General features: G+C 43.2%; 1 protein-coding gene across 1 annotated transcript in view; it reads right to left on the reverse strand.

Moving 5' to 3' along the window:
- LOC108152344 (high affinity cGMP-specific 3',5'-cyclic phosphodiesterase 9A) overlaps positions 1 to 20074 on the reverse strand; it is a 158768-nt gene that overhangs the window by 44454 nt on the left and 94240 nt on the right. Inside the window, exon 3 of the mRNA XM_017281608.2 lies at positions 16997 to 19747. Within this exon, the coding sequence (XP_017137097.1) occupies positions 16997 to 18962 (1966 nt within the window). The 5' untranslated portion in view covers positions 18963 to 19747. The remainder of the gene's footprint in view (positions 1 to 16996; positions 19748 to 20074) is intronic.

Here is a 20074-nt window from a genome sequence, read left to right on the forward strand (position 1 = left end):
ACGTTAACCGTTGATCCATAGATTTTAACAAAAGATACTTTAAAAGACGCCCTTCCGTCTGCCTTTCCGTCTCTATGAACACCTAGTGCTCAGACTCTATAAGAGCTAAGGAAACGAAATTTTGTTTCCAGACTTATGTGATAATTCACTGTTTCAAGTGCATTTAAAAACTTCACCCTACTCCCTTCCGCCTCACAAAGGACGAAAATCTGTGCTATCAGAAATTTTGAAAAGATACGAGAAAATTTAGAACGCCCAATCATAAAGAATTACCATATCTACCAGATTGCCGAATCGGGATAATTATTAAAACCAGAAAAAATAAATTTGCAGTGGCTACGCAGCGCACGTTCTGACTGATTTGCTGTCTCTCTCGCACGCACTCTTTGTCGTGTTGTTCAATGTGAGCACTGTCTGGCGGAGGAGAGCCATACTGACTATGTATCAGGTATAAATGTAGAGTTGCGGTCGCAGCAGCAGTTACCTCTCGTTTTAAATTGAATTTAAATACTTTCGCACGAGACAGACATTTCGTGGCTGGGTAAAGCGCAAAAAATATACCGGTAGCCGATATTGAGAAAATTTGCTAAGATAGTTTTAGATAGTTCAATTTGTAAGAGATACTTTGAGAAAAATATGTTATCAAGAATCATATTTTTTCATAGGAGAAAATTATTTAAAGAAAACATGACTATAAAGATACCAAAAAATACCGAAAAAGTTAACTTTTGCTTATTTCAATGGGTTTTTCAGATTGAAGTTAATGAAGTTATATGTCAATTGGTTAAATTAGCTGAGTTTCAATATTTGTAGGAAATAACATCGGGGAAAAAGTATATGGAAATGTGTTTTTATTGACTTTTAATTTTTTGGGATCGGTGGAAATGCCCATATGCTATATTTTTTAACCACTTTGTCAGTGCGTTCTTTGAACGGTCAATGATTTAAATACCTCCTCTGGTCCCAATACGTATTTAAATGGTCCTCAATTAACCAATAAACTGCCAGCTGTCAAGCCCTCCCCATCTATGCCATTTTCTAGGCCACCCTTTCTTGGGCGCTTATTATTTATGGTTAGCAGATTCCTTTCTCTAGTCCATACTATGAAAAGCCATATCATTTCTGTCCTATGCTCTGTTCTGTGCCGTGTTGTTCCTTGCTGACCTGGCCCCATGTCACCCATTTAATCTGCCGCAAATTTTTAATTGACCTCCGTTGACGTGTAATTAATATCTGATGTTGGTTTTGGCTCTGCCTGGTCTCTTGGTTGTTACTGTTCCCGACAATCCTGTGATCCCAACGGTCTCTCATCACCGCTATCGTCATCGCCCTCGTGATGGTTTCTGGCTGGAATGGGGTTGAATTTGTTGACCCTTGGCTATTTATGCAGCACATTTGAGTTAGTATTTATTTGCATTTGTATTTTTAGTCCCCGGCTTTCTTTTGCCATGTCTTTTTTGTGCGGTCTTTTGCATTAATACTCGTATTTGTACTGGGGCTTACGTAGCGTGATGGGGGATTTGGTTTGCGTGCCGTGGGCTTTTGGGCAGGCACGTAAGCAGTGTGAGTCGTATTACGCATACGACACGTGGAGTGCTGCATGCGATCCTTGCTGCAGGCCCCTTTCGACTGCCGTCGAGTCACCAGAAACGATCCCTTGCTTAATTTATCTACATTTATCCGCAACAGAAATTTCGTTGGTTTAACTTGAGATTAGGCAAACTTAATCCTCTAATTGTGGTCTTAAAGTTAGCTGGAGATTGGGTCAGCTGTCTGAGCTTTGAGAATGCCCGCCCACGTGTAGGGTATCCACACATTTTGGTCTTACGTCACACACATACCATACGCAGGTAAGGCTGGTGAATCAAATTGATGTACGAATGTCAGTGGTAGGGATAGCTGAATCAAATATAGTAGAGGGATAGACCGGCAGTGGCATGTGGGGAAAAAGGAGACGAATCAACAGCCAACAACGATTGGCAATTTCATGGTTCCTCTGTCTATTCCTCTGTATCCGTGTCCGTTTCCGTCTCCCCCACACCATTATTCTCTTCTTGTGCGTGTGCGAGAGCCCCTAATTGAAACTTGTCTTTGGCCATAATACCATTCCATGGCCCATAAGCTGTCCAACCATTTGCCGTGTTCGCATCTGTATATACAAACGAGTATACCACTCGTGCGACTGCGAGTATGCGTATGCATGAGCTCTGATTTATTTTCTATATGTGTTAAGCAAAAGAGCAAACAAATTGATCAGAATTAGTGTACAATCATGAGAGTGGGGCTCAAAGTGAGCTCTGCTCATGGGGGGCCTTCTTGGTAAAGGTTAAGGCAATTCCCAAAGATTTTCATGCGGTTTTTTGATTGACTAAGCAGAGGCTAAATATGTTTTCATTTAGAAAACTCAAGTTTTTATACTTAGATTCTCTCATTCTTTTCATTGTTCCATACGTCATCTATGTATGTGCCATCAGCTTTTTGTTTTTAATTTCTGTTCCATGGTTTATGTATACGACTCCGAAGACCTATCTCAAATTCTCTACTCTGGTTCTATGGGTTCCATGGTTACTTTGCTCGAGGAGAATATTTGTGCCTGACATTGGAAGCCGCCTTCTACGTCTCCTTCGTATTTATCATTCTGAATTACTATTTCGCTTTGGTTCGGTTCGCATTTTTGGTCTCTTTGTCTTGGCTTTGTAAATATTCAATTGACTTGTGTAAATTGCTCTTTCGAAGGCTAATACATTATATATGTCTGTCATTATTTACTTTTTGGCTCACACTCACACAGGAAGGACGCTATGGACTGCCTGGGAGACTGGGACTGGGACTAAGGCTGAGGTTGCTGCCATTCAGCCCCAAGAAGAGTCCATCAAGTTAATGATGAAGTGCATTAAATCTGATTTAATTCTGTACGGTGGCAGGAGCTTCACACATAGAAACATACATACAAGTAGGAGTACGAGTACTATATGCGGGAAAACACTGATTGATATGTGTACCCACTCTTCTTTTCTTTTAGTTCGTTTTATACATTTAGTGGGATTAAACGCTTTGTGCTGATTAAATGAGTTTAGAGTACATCCAGCCAGCCATTCAGACAGTCTGCCGGCCAGCTCCTGTCCTTCTGCCTTTCCTTTTTCCTCGCAAACACACATGCACATGCGCGGTTGACATTTTCCAACTGCCTTGTATATGCGTGTGCGTCTCTGTTGCAGATTAATAGCTTTATACAAATGAAGTTTTCGTAGTTCAAAATTTAAACTCCTTGTGGAGTACTCATTACTCATCAGTATTTTTTTTTTCCAGATGGAAACTTTGAAATCTCTGGCATCTCTTCTTAAGATTTTCCAGGAACACGGATCCGGATACCCGAGAACCCAGCTCACTTCCACTCCGAGGACTTTTTCGGTAATCAAACTGATTGCAAATAAACGTATTACAGACCAACAGAGTTGGTCTCTGGGTGACTGGAAGACGGTAGTGCGGGTGGGAAAGGGGGGTTCCCAATTTAATTGCTCTAACTGTCAATAAATGAATTATGTGCGGGGGACGCACTGATGGGACTGGCGGCTGTTACGCCAGCCAAGTTTTGACAGCTGTCAAAATTTCCTTCCCCTTGTGTCACTTCCCGCTTATCAAAAGCAGGGAATCTCGCGGCATCAATTTTTTTATTAAATATATTTTTTCCCCGATGCCAGACCATCCAATTGTTGTGGAATTTATGGAATTCGCAGCGTGACACAAGAAATTAGCGCCCATTTTCCCTTTACACATGAGGAGGGCTGCTGATGTAATAGGGAATGGGCCTGAGGATGGTATAGTTATGGAGTCTTGGCTATCTTCGGTTGAGCCTGGGGAATAGGCCTCATTGCCATCATCTCGTCCTGACTCGTCTCGTCTCGCCGTCTCTCATCAAAGTCAATTTTCGTGTTGATTTTGGCTTATTTGCGCATCTAAATGGATTTTTATCGCAATGTTTCGCAATGTTCTTCCGGCACCAATCAATACACACATGAATTGAGACCGCCCCAGCTTCCCGATTTTCATGTGCAGCATTATTGGTGTTTCCCCGAATCGCAGGACGGGAAGGCAGACGATTTGTAAAACAGTCGTCAGCAGTTAAAGAAAAAAACAAAGCAGAAGATAGAGTATCTCAAGATAGATAGGGACAACTTTCTGCCAGGACGGAACGAAATTTGACGTGATATTCTGTCAGTTAGCCAGTAATTGGCGGAGGAATTGTTAAGAGAATAATGGGACTCCATTCATTAAAGCTAGCTGCTATGAAACCAGAGATCTGCATTCTGTTGCCTTTAAAGTTTAGCCATCAAATGACTGATGTAGCTGTAGGTGATTCATTTTAAAGGAAACTTACATATCTTTTGAGCATGAATGGATCATAACCACGAATCTGATATAATACTTATTTTGATCATAAGTATTATGCAAATACGATAAGTTTATGACATATTCGCGAGCTTTCAATGATTTCAATTGATTGGAGCATATGCTATCGATGTATTCGATCACACTTTTCCCAACCGATGGACTTACAGATATTTGCATATGGCTGCTGCCTCTGAGAGAGGTAGGGCTCTGTATTAGTCAGTGTGTTTGTGTGCGCGCGTGTGAGTATGGTAATTGGCAACGTATTGACTTGCCTGAAGGCGATTGGGGCGTGGCCCGACCCCCAAACCCGGACTGAGACCCGGCTTTGAGAAGCTAGCAGTAAATTAAAAAAAAAATAATACATAAGCCACGCGGAGTACGCTTGGGTTTTCACGGGTTTTCATCTCTGTTGCTGGCACATAAATTGGAAAAAATACAATACAGGCAGACACAAATATATATGTATTTGTATGTATGTATGTAGAAACTGCCGCTGGGGTAAATACCTGAAAAAATTTGATTTTTCATCGTTTTTCTCGCTTTTTCCCCGGCGGTTGTTTGCTCTTTGGCTTGCCCTTGACAGCGGCTCCACTCCTCCAGCGGCTCCAGCATCTTCCCCTCTTGGAAAAAGCGACTCTTAAACTCGAGCTTGAACCTGTTTATATGGATATGATTAACATTAGAAGACGTACAAAGGGGCAAGACCACTCCATAATCAACCAACTTTACAAATAATAAAACCAAGCAAATGTCATCTCAGTACTTGGGCTTTACCGAATTGGGTGGGGGTGATTTATCCTTTTTGGGTGCACGTGCCACCTACGAAAGTCATGACTCATGTTGACACTCCCCTTTTTTTGCGGCCACTGAAGCTGAGAAATCAAAGATTGAAGCACGCGCAGAGATTAAGACGGAAGCTAATTAAATAGATCACGTTTGAAGTGCCACAGAAACGGTCGAGAATACATTATTGAAATTGTGTAGAAAAAAAACTGTGAAAAGCGTTTAAAATATATACAAATTCATGGTACAGTACAGGATCACAGTAAAAGCTCTTAATATAGGTAATGGACGGGGAATATATAAGGAGTGGAGTACCGCTATCAGAGTACAAGAGTACAAAAATATGTACAACAAGAATACTACATACAATAGGTCCCTCTATTCGAGACTGTTATCTGTTTGTCATCCTTTTTTCCTGTTTGTTGTGTTGGGTCGTTCATGAACGAACGAACAAAAAATAACATATTCATGGAAGTGAACGAACTGAATAAGATCATCATATTCGATCTTTTCGTTCATCGTTCTTTTTTGTTCATCGTTCGTTGAAAATTAATTTGCGCAGTTAAAACTTATTCAGTAAATTGAACGATGTATACCCAAAACTACCTCACACCTCCTTCCTTATCCGAGCTGCCGTCTGAACCGTCCTGTTTTTTTGATTTGAGTTTTGTATTTCTAGTCCTTTGTATATGTGCTAGAACTATTGTATATAAATTTCTTGCCCTATGCCATATCTTCCTTTTATTTTTTGTTCTGCTACTTCTGTGTATTCTTTAAACTGATTTCGTTTTGGCTTCCCTCAGACGACTCTTTTCCATCTCTTCTGTATCTGGTTTGAATAATTTGCTGAGCCATTCGAGCCGAGCGGGACGCCATCCAATTTGCTGTCCGCGACAGCTGCGAGCCCCATTCATGTTGTCGGGCGAAAGTGCGGTACGACAGCCACGGCCGGGGTGCTGTATTTACCCAGAGCTTTAATTAATATACTAAAACGATTTTATTGGCTGCGAGACGGAACGGGGCCCAGGTGAACGGGCGGAGGTGTCCTTGCGAGCGAGCAAAATTTAAATTCAAAACCATTCGCGGGAAGAGGTTGAGATTGAGGATGGGCGGACCGCACCCAAAGCTGAAGCAGCAGCAGAAGCTGGAGACGGAGTCGGGGCCGATACTAAAGCTCCCCTGAAATCGCAAACAGTTTTTGCCGTTGACATCTTCAAAGTGTCTAACGAGATCTGCGTTCGGGGTTCGAGGTTTGGAGATCCACCTGCGAATGTGAATGCCTGGGCCCAGACAAAAGATAAAAGGCAAATGGGAAAACTGTAAATCGGCAGCTGCCAGAAAAGTTTCACCGCAAAAGTGTATGGGAATGTTCAAATTTTCTCTCGCTCCCCGTCTTTCCTCGCATAATCCTTTTCTTTTTGATTGATATCAATGTAAGAATTCTTGTCAGCAACTGTTTTCGTTTTCCATCAGGCCACTTCTGTGACAACAGTAGTGGTACTCGCAGTCCGAAAAAAGTCCTGCACATATGAAAAGCCGTGTGCTTTTAATTATTAACATTTGCCTAGGCAACAACGGGGCAGCAACGGGGCAGCGATGGGAGATGGAAGATGGAGAATGGGAAACCCAGATGAAAATTTCAACTTTTATTGCGGCTTTTCTTTATTGCTTCTGCTCTGCTTAGCTTTCATTATACCCGATAATCAAAATGAATATTGGGGTTTATTAGATTTGTGGATATTGGATGTGTGTAACGTCCAGAAGGAATCGTTTCCGACCCCATAAAGTATATATATTCTTGATCAGCATCAATAGCCGAGTCGATTGAGCCCTGTCTGTCTGTCCGTCTGTCCGTCTGTCCGTCCGTCTGTCCGTCTGTCCGTCCCTATTAGCGCCTAGTGCTCAAAGACTATAAAAGCTAGAGCAACGATGTTTTGGATCCACACTTCTGTGATATGTCACTGCTACAAGAATATTTCAAAACTTTGCCCCGCCCACTTCCGCCCCCACAAAGGGCGAAAATCTGTGGCATCCACAATTTTGACGATACGAGAAAACTAAAAACGCAGAATCGTAGAAGATGACTATATCTTCTAGAGTGCAAAATCTGAACCAGATCGTATACTTATTATAGCCAGAATCAAGAAAACAATTTCATTCTTTCTCGCTCTGTCTCTCTCTAACACATAGGTTTCATGGTCGGTTTTGCCAATTGCAAAATATGAGTTCAAGGATCTCAGAACATATAAGAGCCAGAGCAACAAAATTTGGTATCCACACTCCTGTGATATCGGACTTTGACCGTTTTGTGTCCAAATTTCGCCACACCCCCTTCCGCCCCCACAAAGGACGAAAATCTGTTGCATCCACAATATTGCACATTCAAGAAAACTAAAAAACGCAGAATCATAGATAATGACCATATCTATCAGATTGCTGAATCTGGATCAGATCGGATCATTTTTGTAGCCAAAAGCAAGAAATCAATTTGCAGTGGCTACGCAGCGCCCGACGTCACGCTCAGACTGATTTTCTGTCTCTCTCGCACGCACTCTTTGTCGTGTCTTTTAATATTAGTGGCGTCTGCCGGTGGAGAGCCGTACTGACTAAGTATCGGGTATAAATGTAGAGTTGCGGTCTCCGCAGCAACTCACAACGTTCCCCCTCGTTTTATTTGTTTTAGATTCCGTTTTTTCTGCTACTGTTTTTTGTGTGACTCCCATTTCACACTTCACCTGTGACCCGGGAAGAAGAGACGTCCGCCTGCGAAAAGAGCTTCGTTTTGCTCGGTTTCCAAGACATCGCCGCGATGGTAGTTAAAATGTATGGCATAAAAATGCTGTAAATCCATCCTTAGCGACACAAAGTGCCGCATCCACGAGCAAGGACAGTGTTACAAGTTGCTAAAAATGTTTGAGGGTTGGAATTCCTGTTGACATTTTAAGTTTATCAAAAACCGTATTGTACAACGAAAAAGAGACACAAACAGTGCTGGCAAAGCATGGTCACAATTATATTCAGAGTCACTGTTGTTGAGGTAAAGCCCACTCGGTTCAAAGCATAGAGTTTTAACCATTAATCTGATGGCGATTTCTTTGGAAAAACGAAAAGTTGGTTAAATTACAGCTGACGTTCCTTGGTCTGTCTTTCGCTGACAGCGTTTATATTTAATAAGATAGGAGAAACGCTGGAGATACATATACTCGTATGCTTAAGTCTATCACTTCAAAATGAATAAGTTGATTAGAGTCCGTGTGGAATTTGCTTGGAAGCGACTAATGGTAGAACTTAACCAGAGAAGTTGCCCCAAAAATGGCACATCTTTATTCCCATCTCTTATCGGGAGTATCGAGAGTGTCGTGCTCCCTGAACGTGACTACATGTCAAATATTTTAGTGCAAACACACGCACACACAAACATAAAAATACATATAGATGGACTGAGGGGGGGAGGGCGTGTGGGGGCTTATGTAGTTGCATTAAATTGGTATAAAATAAACAACACATATAAATTACAGCAACAACTACAATACATCAGACATCATATAATTCACGAGAGTGCGGATGTGTGTGTGTTTATGAATAAAACAAAAACCAAAAGAACAAAATGGGGGGACAACAAAAACGAAATGATAATAAATAAAATTGTGGGCGTATGAGCCATGAGAAATATGGCAGGTGAAATGAGGCGGTGGAGGTGGAAAAAGGATCCCAATGACACAGCACTCTGTCGTTGAGAGGCAAGGATACTCGTACGCAGGAGAGGTTGAGACATGTATACATAAAATAACTACTCACTTTACGCATATTATGGCAAAAAATATTAAAAATAACTGATGTTTTGGGAGGATTTTCGGATTCGAATACACCTCCGAGTACACTCACGCCGATCGATTTCTGGCAGATGGTAATTGCAAAGGATACTCAAAGTAGGGCCCCTCATCAGGTAATACCACATCCTATCCTATCAAATTATCAAACCTCCTGTTTGTTGAAAAACTATATTCACTTTCTTACGGTAATATACATAGTATTTTCTAAGACATACTGTATAATTCGTTTTTTAAAGATTGAAAGAAAATGGAATAAAAGACAAAAGAAAGGAATACCTAGGATTTTTGAAATCTATAATATGTAATTAAAGCAAATGTTGAATCTGAAACTACAAACTGAAATAAGAATTTTCAGTAAAAAACTTACTCGAAAAACTGAAGCTGAATTCAAAACCGCTATTCAAACTGTTATTAAAGGTGAAATTGACTTTGAGAGTAGCATAGTTAAAACACCCATTTCGACTTAATTCGCTGTTGTAATGACCTGACTCTGAGACAGTGAAAAAGTTTTAATTGAACTTTAAATATGAAACGGCATACCAATCTACTGAGAATCTCACATCCACACCAGCTTAATCATTTGGATGGAAAGTGATGACCGTAGTCAGGGAAAACCAACTAGCCTTTCCGTGTGTTTGTATTTGGGTTGGCATTTAGTTGCAGCTAAATGATAGAGCAAACACGAGTACGTAGTCGGGATCGAAGAAGGCAAATTTAAAGCGTTAGAGTTATCGTCATGCATAACAGGCGAAAGTTCCTGTTACACAAAGGAACAGACAGGAGCATTAATGCCTGGTTGTGTAGGTGCAAGATTCTTGTTCATGTTTCTGAGAAATTCTATCTGAAAATTGGCATAATTGTGCATCTGCTAGGCCGTGTCCTTGTGTTTTGCGGAGGCAATTATTGCCACAACATTTCCCTTGAAATGTGTTTTCTTTCTCTCTTGCCTCACCTGAAAATAATGGTCCTCATCTTCTTTGCTCAACTGTCTCGCTGGATATCTGCTTAACCTTTGCCCCATGCCTTCCCTCTCTTTTTTTTTAGCTTTTCGTTCGAAGCAATGCCAGTGTGATAATTTTTCAGAAGTGATTCGACTTAAATTCGAACTATACTCGTATCTTCTTTCTCTCTGAAGTTTTATCTGCGTTCTCTTTTGGCCTTTTTCCCTGCCAAAGTGTGTCTTTCTTATTCTCTGTTCTCAAAGGATACTTTGTTGCTGTGGCAAGTTTAGAGATTCAAGCGCACAAAGACTCTTGATTTTCCCAATGTGAGTGAGTAGGCGTATGTGTGCTCTAGTTTTTTCTGTCCTTTTTTTCTTTTTCTGGTTTCCTGTGGCTGCTTTAGTTGCTTTTTGACGCAGCCGCCGAAATTCCCACGCTTGCCCTCTTAAGTGTGCAACACTTTATTGCTCATTAAAACGATAGCTTATACAAGGCACACAAAACACACACAAACATAATCACACTTGTGAGTGTATATGATGATATGTGGCTCAGTATGCATATGTATTTATTTGACATGCTCGCCTTTAAGTGGGTCAAGGAAACAGAAATCGGAGCAGACCAATCCTCAGATCCCAGGACCCCAGAGCCCATTCCTGACAGCGCCTCCGCGATTCGGCTTCATCTTTTCACATTTTACAGCGATACAATTTTGACTTAATCCCGAAGCAGCTTCATATATTCTTTACGTTGATGGACATTAAATTTACATAGTACAAAATTATGTACAGAAACAGAGAGAAACAGGGAGTTCATTCATTGGTTTTTCTTATAGTATCGTTTTGTGTCAAAAATTACTCTTAGTTAGAGTTTTACTCTTTTTTTATTTTTTGTGAAATTTCAAATTAACCTTAAAATGTAAAATTGATATTCATATTTAAATGTAACTAATATATAGAATTTCAGTAAAATTGCATTTATTGAAATTTATTGAATTGGTGATCCTGTAATCAGATAAACGACTCGTATAACTTACTGCCATCTAATCGACTTTCAATTGCATTTTTGAACTAAATTAGATTTGAACGATTTGTTCTTAGAACAAATTGATAAATGATTGATGGCATTTAAAAAGTCAGGATTTTCTATTCGTAGTGAGTACGAGGAGAGGGTTCGGTGGTTGCTTCCATTATGATATTTGCTGTCATCATCTGCTTGATTGCCCCCACACCTCGCTGCGGCATTAGCAAGCTTGTTACTTCCAATAATCTCATCCGACTTGTCTGTCAATCTGTCAGCGTTGCCATTTCACACTCCCGCACAGCGGAGAGACAGAGACAAAGTGATGGTGAACAAAGAGAGACAGACGTATAGAACGACAGAGAGGAAAATGGCTATAGAAAAATAAGAGGTTAGAAGAGCAGCAAGCTAATGCGCTTAGCAGACAAGTCAGGAGCTGTTCTCCAGGAGTGGAGGGAACATCATGTCTGTGTTCTAGGAAAGTCAATGAATCGTGTAAGTTGTTGAATGATACCTTCTTCTGCTTCCCCCTCCCAACTAACAGCACACACAAATAATGCAACAACTTTGCAGTGGCTGTCGAAAAAACAAACTTTGCTTTTTATTCGCCTTGTTCGCTGCTGTTTCTGGTCGTCTGATTTCGCTTCCTGTTCCGGTTGCTGCTTTCCATTCGAGTTTAGACAAGTTGTTCGCTTGTCTGCTGCCTAAAGAGCGAGCGATGCGCAGTGCGCCTCCCTCACTGCCTCGCCTCGTTCTCACCATTCCCTGTGGCACTCTTGACAGCCCACATAGCCGTGTTGCAAGTGTAGCCAGAACTTGCTTTTCAGCCAGGAGACGCTTCTACGCTTCTGTGCCAGAGATGAACAGACAATATCGTTTGAAGCGTCTTGCCGATATAATAACTTTTTAAAAGTACATATACATATGTCACAAGAAATATATGTTTTAATATCATTAATTGGACAAAAAGATAAATATGAAATACATATCAGCTAAACATCAGAACATCGTATTAAATATCATAATAGAGAATAGAATAGGGCGGTTACCATACACAAGTATGTTGGAATGAAAATAATAAATATATGTGTATCGTATTAAATATTTTTAAATATGCTCAACTGTAAGTGAATAGGGTGCCACCTCTTAGTTTAGCTGATTAAAAGTCTACTCAAAAGAGTTTGCTTCTTAATGGGGTCGTTTGCATGAGGAAAAGTGGGGCATGCTGCAGGCGTATGAGATATACTTCATAGTACATAAAATCTGCTATACTCTCACCATCCCATTGGATTCATCTCAAAAGTGTAGCCTCCTTTTGAGGTCGTTTGCATAGCCAGAAGAGTGGCTCGCAGGAGGCAGGAGGATGAGCGAAAAGTAGATATCATATAATTTTAGTTATATCGCTGCTGCTTATTTCCATCTTCATCTTGACAGCGTTTTAATAAATTTCCCTCCTTGTCGAGTATTTCTGAAGGGTAGTGGGTTGCGGGGTAGCTGCGCTACGAGTATCTGTCAGATACAAGACACTCATCGGGATTCATGATGCTGATGCTCCCGCTCCTGCGGCTGCTGGTGCTCTTGCTTCATTTTGGCCACATGCTGTGTGCACACTTTGACACGAAGTGCACTAACTGCAACCACCATAGCCGACCTCTCCTGCTGCGCCTCATCGCCACTTCACTCTCAGTACTCTTTACCACTCTCCTCTCTCTCCTCACCAATCCTCTCCCTCTTTAAGACATCTCCTTCTCCTTGTCCCTGCTTCTTTTGAGACTTACACGACATGGCATGATCTGTGTGCCGCTGCCCCTCTTCACCCCACTCTGCCCCAAAAAGTTGTCTTCTTGCATGCATTTAAGTTTGCCAATGAGCGTTCCTTCTCACCACCGCCCGATACCTTTCCACACCTCTCTCTCTTTCTCTCTGTCATGCCATGACACACTCCACTCCCCGCTCGACCACAAGCGTATTATTGTAATTAATGACTCAAGAAATAACAACAACAGAAGCAAAGGATGAAAAAAGTTTCAGGGCGCCACAAAATTTGTTTTGCTGTGGCACAAAAATTTCAATTAGGACTCCGACCACTTCTTATTATCATAAAGAGAGGGCAACGTGCAACGTGCAAAGTGCAGCATGAAGCACGCAGCGTGCCACAAACCCAAAAAATACAGCAAACACTGAAACGCTGGAATGCAGCAATGAAATTAAGAAAAATTTAAATTGAAGTGAAATGAAATATACTTAAATTCTTTCATTGTCTCTTTCCGGATTCCAAACTCTTGAGACGTTCTATCCACTGAGAATAGTGGATAAATATTTGTTTCCCTCAAAGGACTCTCGAAAGAGACACAGAGGGAGATGTGGAGATGAAGCTATTTCTCTGATGAAAATTAAGAACTTTTCGCCAAAATGTCTGTTTTCCAGAAAAGTGCACTGCAGTGGTCGAGAAGTGCACATCACCCGGCTTGGATTCGATTTTATCTGCACACCCTTAAACCGACACGAAGATGCTGCTACTCCTTTCATAACCATGGAAGAAGAGACAGGGTCAGGGATGGGACAGGGCTCTTTGTCCTTGGCCTGTGGTTCGTTTTGATTTGCCAAACACTTTACCACTTAATGTTCGTTTCTGGCAGCTTACTTTTTATACCTCTCCTACTCTACTATATACTGATCAAAATATATATATATATACTGTGAACAAATACTCGCAGAACACATCACTCACTGTCCAGACATTGTCTTTCGCTCTTGGCTCTTTTGCGGCTGGGCCAACTCTTGTTAAGTGAAACAATTGAATTGTTAACTGAACAATAAAGTCTTTTATTATTATTAGATTTTTGCTGGATCCAGCACTTGCTCTTTCTCATGCTTCTGCCAATCTTTCCTCTGTATACTTACCAAGCAATTCCTATCCCATGGCCATTCCCATTTGCCTTTTGTCACATCTTTCTCGCGTCCCTTCCATCGTTTATCCCGAGCCTAAGTGTCTTTCGACTCTGATACGGCTGATATGGTCGGGCTTTTTTTGGCGGCTGTCTCGAGTAGATTTCCAAACATATTTTTTGACTCTTGTTATATGTAATTTCTATTATGTTTTCTTATTCCCTATTATGTTCCTTATTCTCTTGCCTGCTGCCTGGGTGGCCTCTATTCCTGGTTTGCTCCCTTTTGTTCGTCGTGGCTTTTCTGTTGCCGTGGCTATTGCTCTTCCACTGTATAGCCAAAGCCATTTAGGTTTCTGAATTTATGACCATTTTGCGTTCTGTGTCTGTTTTTCAAATGGTTTGGCAATTTATGTTTTCTGGGCTTTGACACACGCGCAGCCCGCTCCCCCCGTCAACCCCCTCTTACTCTCGTCGACTTTCCACTGTCTCCGACTTCGAGTCGGTATTTTTGATTTACGAGCACGAGAGAGAAAGAAAACCCTGAAAGTTACCCAAGCAACAATCTTGAGTCCAATTGAAAGCCTTAAGAAAATGGCCACAAAAAATCTAAATCAGGGAACATTTTGCCCCTTCCAAAAGTGATACATAGTGTTGTAGCCGGATCAAGAGTTGATTCACCCGAAGGAAAAATGTCAAAAATAAAATCTTGCAACATGTCTAGTAATCCATTAAAATAGTTCAAAGTTTTCTACCATTTCTCGTGCCCAGTCGACTTCTTTAATCTCGCAAAGTGTTGGGTAGCGCCCAAAAGAGCTTATTCGTGCGTTAACTTCCAACAGGAGATTCAGTATCAAATTCATCGAATATGCCACATGGAACGCGGGAATTAGCTGACCCAGATGATGGCCTGGATAAAGACCACTCACAAGAGCAATCAGTCGAGGCACGTAATCAGCTCGGAGGATTAGAGGAAATCTGTTGAGCGATGGAAACGATGATAGAGGAGAGTTCAGTGGAGTGGAGTGGAGTGCAGCTGCAGGAATCCTAGAAAGAACGAGGAGGAACGTTGTGAGTTGCTCCTGCGACCGCAACTCTACATTTATACCCGATACATAGTCAGTATGGCGCTCCTCCGCCAGACTGCGCTAATATTGAACGGCACGACAAAGAAGGCGTACGAGACAGACAGAAAATCAGTCAGAACGTGTCGTCGAGCGCTGCTTTGTTCCTTTTGGTTTTAATATTGATCCAGATTCGGCAATCTGGTAGATATGGTCATTCTCTATGATTGTCCTTTTTTTTCGAGTACACATCCACTTGCACCACAAATCTAATATACCCCCATACTCATTTTTAGTATCGGGTATAAAAATGTATGAAACGATATCAACAGGCAACTGGCATCCCGAATGCTGGATAGCTGGGAACACATTGTTGGCGAGCAAAAATTTAATTGAAATGCTTGAAATGCGACAGTGTGGAAGAATGCCAAAAAAAAGTCACATAGAGGCAGCACCTGCTTATAGGAGAGTATGCTAAGCGAGCTGCAAGGACAAGACACCAGGCAAAAGTAAGAGGAAAGGGGTAGCGAAAGCGAACAGAGAGAAATAAAAAATGTGAGAGAAGGGGAGAGAAAGATGGTCAAAAAGGGAAACGTAGCCGAGCGCCTGGCGTCGATATAAAAACAACTTTTTAATGCCATTCAACAAAGTTGTGATCGCTCTTGTAGCTGTCTGTCCCTGACAGGACACACGGTACACATAAAGGGCGTACTGCCGTAAAAGGCCAAAAGAGTCGAAGCAATCGAGACACCCCCGACCTGCAACCAAAGACTAGAGCTGAGTGAACCAGAAAGTCAAAAATAAAAAACTTTCGATGAGCTGGAGAAAATGCGTGGCCTGGTCCTTGCCGTCCTCGTTGCTTTTATTATATTTGCGGCACGTCCTTTAAGACCTTGTCGTCCAAATAGAAACCCAGTCAGAAGGACAGTCAGGACTGTAAGACAGTCAGACAGAAGACAGTCAGAAGTAGTTCTTGAGTATCTCCATCCCTGTGAATCGTTTGCCATTTTGTTTGCGAATTTATTTTACTTACGGATATTCGCTTTTATTTATCGTAATCCTGAATTCTGATATTCCTGTGCAGGAATTAAGAGAGTCAGAGGGGAAAACTAATCAAATTCTAATCTCGGTGCGTCCTCTGAATGCCTTCATATGATATTCATTTGGTTTTTACAGAATTTATGTTGGCTAGACTGGGAGACCAGGGAGCTGTGTGTGCATTTATACCGGAATTGAATAAAATATTTCCCACCCATGGAGTGCCAACAGTCACGCTTTCCCCCGTAACAGAAACAGAGCAACAAGCAACCGTTCAACAGAAACAGAAAATGTGGCATTTTGTACTGAATTCTGAAATGATTTTTCCATTTCATTGTAGTTACTTTCGAATCATCCATTCATGCACCCATTGCTGTTGCTCATGCCTCATTTGAGGCGATTACACACAACAACAAGCACAGAGAAAAAGCAACAAAAGGGTACATCCAAGGCGTCGGTACTCCGAGGCACTCTGGAGTGGACCATCAATTATCCTTCAGATGAGATGAGATGAGATGAGAATGATGGCCTTTCCCCATTCCCTTTGATGCGATCCAACCAAATAATTTAATACTCTTACGTACGTATGAAACTCGTATTATCCTCAAATTAAGTTAAAATTGCCATCAGTCGAACCGGATTGTTTCACTCGATTGGAATTAAGCCAAATCAATCGATTGATTATTTTTGAACTTTGCAGGTAATTGATATTAAAATGGATTAGTGTGATTCGCTATCCAATGGATTGGATTGGCTTGATTTAATTTGATTTGATTGGTTTCGTGTGTCACCCGATTTGATTTGATTCGCTGCGCAAAGCCATTAGCGAGCTGATTTTCTATCAGAGCAGGTACGAGTAAGAGTTGTGATGGTTTTAAAATGAAACACAATCTGGGAGTCAAAGCTGTCAGGATCAGGGAAAATGTGTTGTAGAAGACTCTCAAGAAATTTTGCAAGAAAGCTTTTAAGCAAAAAGATGTCAGATCTATTGATTACTTAAGAATTCAAGAGAAAATGAATGTTGTTTTGCTACTCACATAACCAATTCATGCGCTCAGTGTACTCGACCTTGCGCTTGAGATCCTTGACCAGGGCGCGGAAATCGTCATCGTTGAAGTGACATTGAATGATCGTGTTGTTCAGTTGAAGGATGCTGTACTCGTTGTTGCCGTTGCCATTGTTTGAGGCTGCCGCAGCGGCAATGGTGGCCATGGCGTCCTGGGCTCCGTTCAGGGTATTCGACTCGATGTTTGTGGCACTGGAACGCATTTGGTTGGTGACGCCTACGCCCACTCCAACACCGACACCGATGCCCATGCCCATGCCGGTGCCACCGCCGTCCACATTGCTGCAGGACTTACTCAGAATGATGGTGGCTCGATTGGCGATCGAGTTGGCCGCGAGCAGGTGCTCCCCGGCTGCGCCGCAGCTGCCGCGGTGGAAGGGCAGCTTCCCCGTCGCCGTGGCGCAGTTATTGTTCTTCAGCGTAATGCAGTGCAGTTGATTCGATAACGCCGCTTGAGCCGCCTGTACCGCCGAGCAATCGCTGGCGCGGCGCCGCCGGGGGTTCTCGCTGTCGTCGGGCAGGCTGGTGGGCTGCAAGTAGGAGGCGGTGCTTGTGGCAGCCCCTGGCACCTGGCTGGTAGAGCTGCCGGGCAGTTGCTGCTGCTGCTGATTGTCCGGGCTGGTGACTGGCATGTTCGACATGGATGTGGACATGGTGAGGGCCAGGCCGGTGGTGGTGGTGGTGTTGTTGTTGTTGTTGTTGTTATTATTATTGTTGTAAATGTTATTGCAGTTGTTGTTGGTGGTGTCCGGGGAGTTGCAGACGCGCTGGTGCCGAATGACGGTCAGCTTGCAGCGGTGCTGGTCCTGGTCCTCGTAGAACTGGATAAGTAGCTCCTCCAGCAGGTTGATGGGAGTACTGGTAGAGGTGAACGACTGCGAGGCGGAGGCCGAAATGGACACGGAACCGGAAACGGTGGCGGCCGCTCCGCTTAACGTCGAGCTGCTCGAGGACTTGCGACGAACAGTCGTGGTCGTGGTTGTTGTTGTGGTGGTGGTTGCTGTGGCTGCTGCTCCTGATGCTCCTGCTGGTATGGTGGCTGCTTCCGTGTCGTCAGGCTGCTCCAACGGATCCTCGTTGGGTGACTCCTCTTCGGGCTCCTCCTCCTCCTCCAGGTCGCTGCTGCGACTGCGACTCCGGCTGTGACTGTGACTGCTGGCCGCCTCGATGCTACTGCTGCTGCTGTTACCCGGAAGTGGTGCTGCTGGCTGGACTGCTGCTCCAACTGCCACTGCGGCAGCTGCCAAAAGAACGGCGCGCTCCCGCTCCTTGCCCGGATCGAAGATCGAGTGCTTTAGCAGGATATCCTGCAGCTGGCGGCGTTGGCGACGAGCGCTGTACGGATTGACCAGGTGGAAGTCGCCGTAGAATTTGGACAGGCCTCGGACCCGAGATGCTATATAGCCGATCTTGCGCAGCAGCCGCACATCGGCGCCTAGCGTGGTGGCTGACTGTTGCTGGTGCGAGTGTGGATGCTGGAGTTGCTGCTGGTTGCCACGTTGCAGCACGGCATTACCCTTGCCGCTGCCACTGCTGGTGCTGCAGTTGCCCGAAGATCCTTGAGCTGTCTGGCAATCGATCTCAATGTACTCGCACTCGTCGCTCTCACTCTCCGCCAAGCTGCTGTCGTCGATGTCGCTGGTTGCAACTGTTGATGTTGCGGCTGTTGTTGCCGTTGCCGTCGATGTGGCTATAACAGTTGTGGTTGTGGATGTCGCTGTAGCCGTTGCCGTGGTGGCAGCCGCAGTGATTTCGGTCTCGGTTATGGTTGTGGTTATAATTGTGAGTGTCTCGAGGGTTTCCTCGTCGCTGCTGCTGGTTCCTGTTGCTGTTGCAGCCCCTGCTGTTGCAGCGCCTGGTGCTGCTGCAGCTGCTGCTGTTGCACTGGTGCTGCCACGTCGACTGCTACTGCTGCTGCAGCCGCTGTCTTGGTACATTTATAGGCAACCCTCGCGAACCCTTTTCTTTTGTGACTCTTGCGTTTGGCCCGCGATTCACTCGCGCGTACTCCCACCTCTCGCGGCCTCGTCCGCTGCTTTAATTGCTATTATTTTTTCCGTATTTGTATTTGATTTGGTGTTTGCTGCTACTGCTGCTGCCGCTGCATAAATTAATTTTGAGCGGGCAGTAAGGATATCTCTCCTTCTATTTTCCTTTGCTTTTTTCCGTTTGCTATATTTTTACAAGGCTGGCGCCATTTTATGGCCGTTTCTTTTGTTACTTGCAATTTGTTTTTGATGTTTTTTATGCCACGGCAGCAAAATTATGTAAATTCTCGCTTGCCGTCTCCGTCTTAAATCGCGTATACGCAACGCAGAACAGAGCGCGTATCGCGTATACGCACTGGTTGCCGCCGCTCAAATCAATTCAGTGGAAAAGTTGCCGCCACACGCATTTTTGGGCATTTCAACCTCTAACACCACCCACTCTCCACGCTCTTCACTCTCCCCTCTTCACTCGCGTGACTTTAGTGCTTTTTCTTGCTATTTTCCACCAGCTTGTTGCTGTTGTGTTTTACATTTTATTGTATTTTAATTTGCATTATTCAACTGTTTGTCTGCTTCGCCAGTTATATGCTTCTCCTCCCCTTCCAGATGACTCCCTCTCCCTCTGGTCTACCGTCTTCCCTCACTGGTCGGTGGGGCGTTTTGCGTGGTTGGGGTTGTGGTGTGGCTTCACTTCCGTTTCCGTTTGGCAACGATTCCGTTTGACGCTAACAAATCTAGAAAAAGAGGTAAATGGGAATTATTTATAAGATTTTGAGGGTATGGAAAGGCTAGTCATATGATTCCTAATAAATATGTAGTACCCACACACTAAAGATAGTAAAGTGAAAGTTAATGTGTGTATCACCCAGAAGAAAGCGTTTCCGACCCAAAAAGTGTATATATTCTTTATATTCGTGCAGTGTGCACCCTCTGGCGGAGGAAGGCCATACTGATTGAATATCGGGTATAAATGTAGAGTTGTGGCCCTAGCTGCGACTCACAACGTTGCCGCTCGTTTTAATAAAGGCTTTTCTAGAATATTGGGTCTTGATAAAAAAAGA

The sequence above is a fragment of the Drosophila miranda genome, chromosome XR, assembly GCF_003369915.1.
Source record: "Drosophila miranda strain MSH22 chromosome XR, D.miranda_PacBio2.1, whole genome shotgun sequence".
Classification (NCBI taxonomy): Eukaryota; Metazoa; Arthropoda; class Insecta; order Diptera; family Drosophilidae; genus Drosophila; species Drosophila miranda.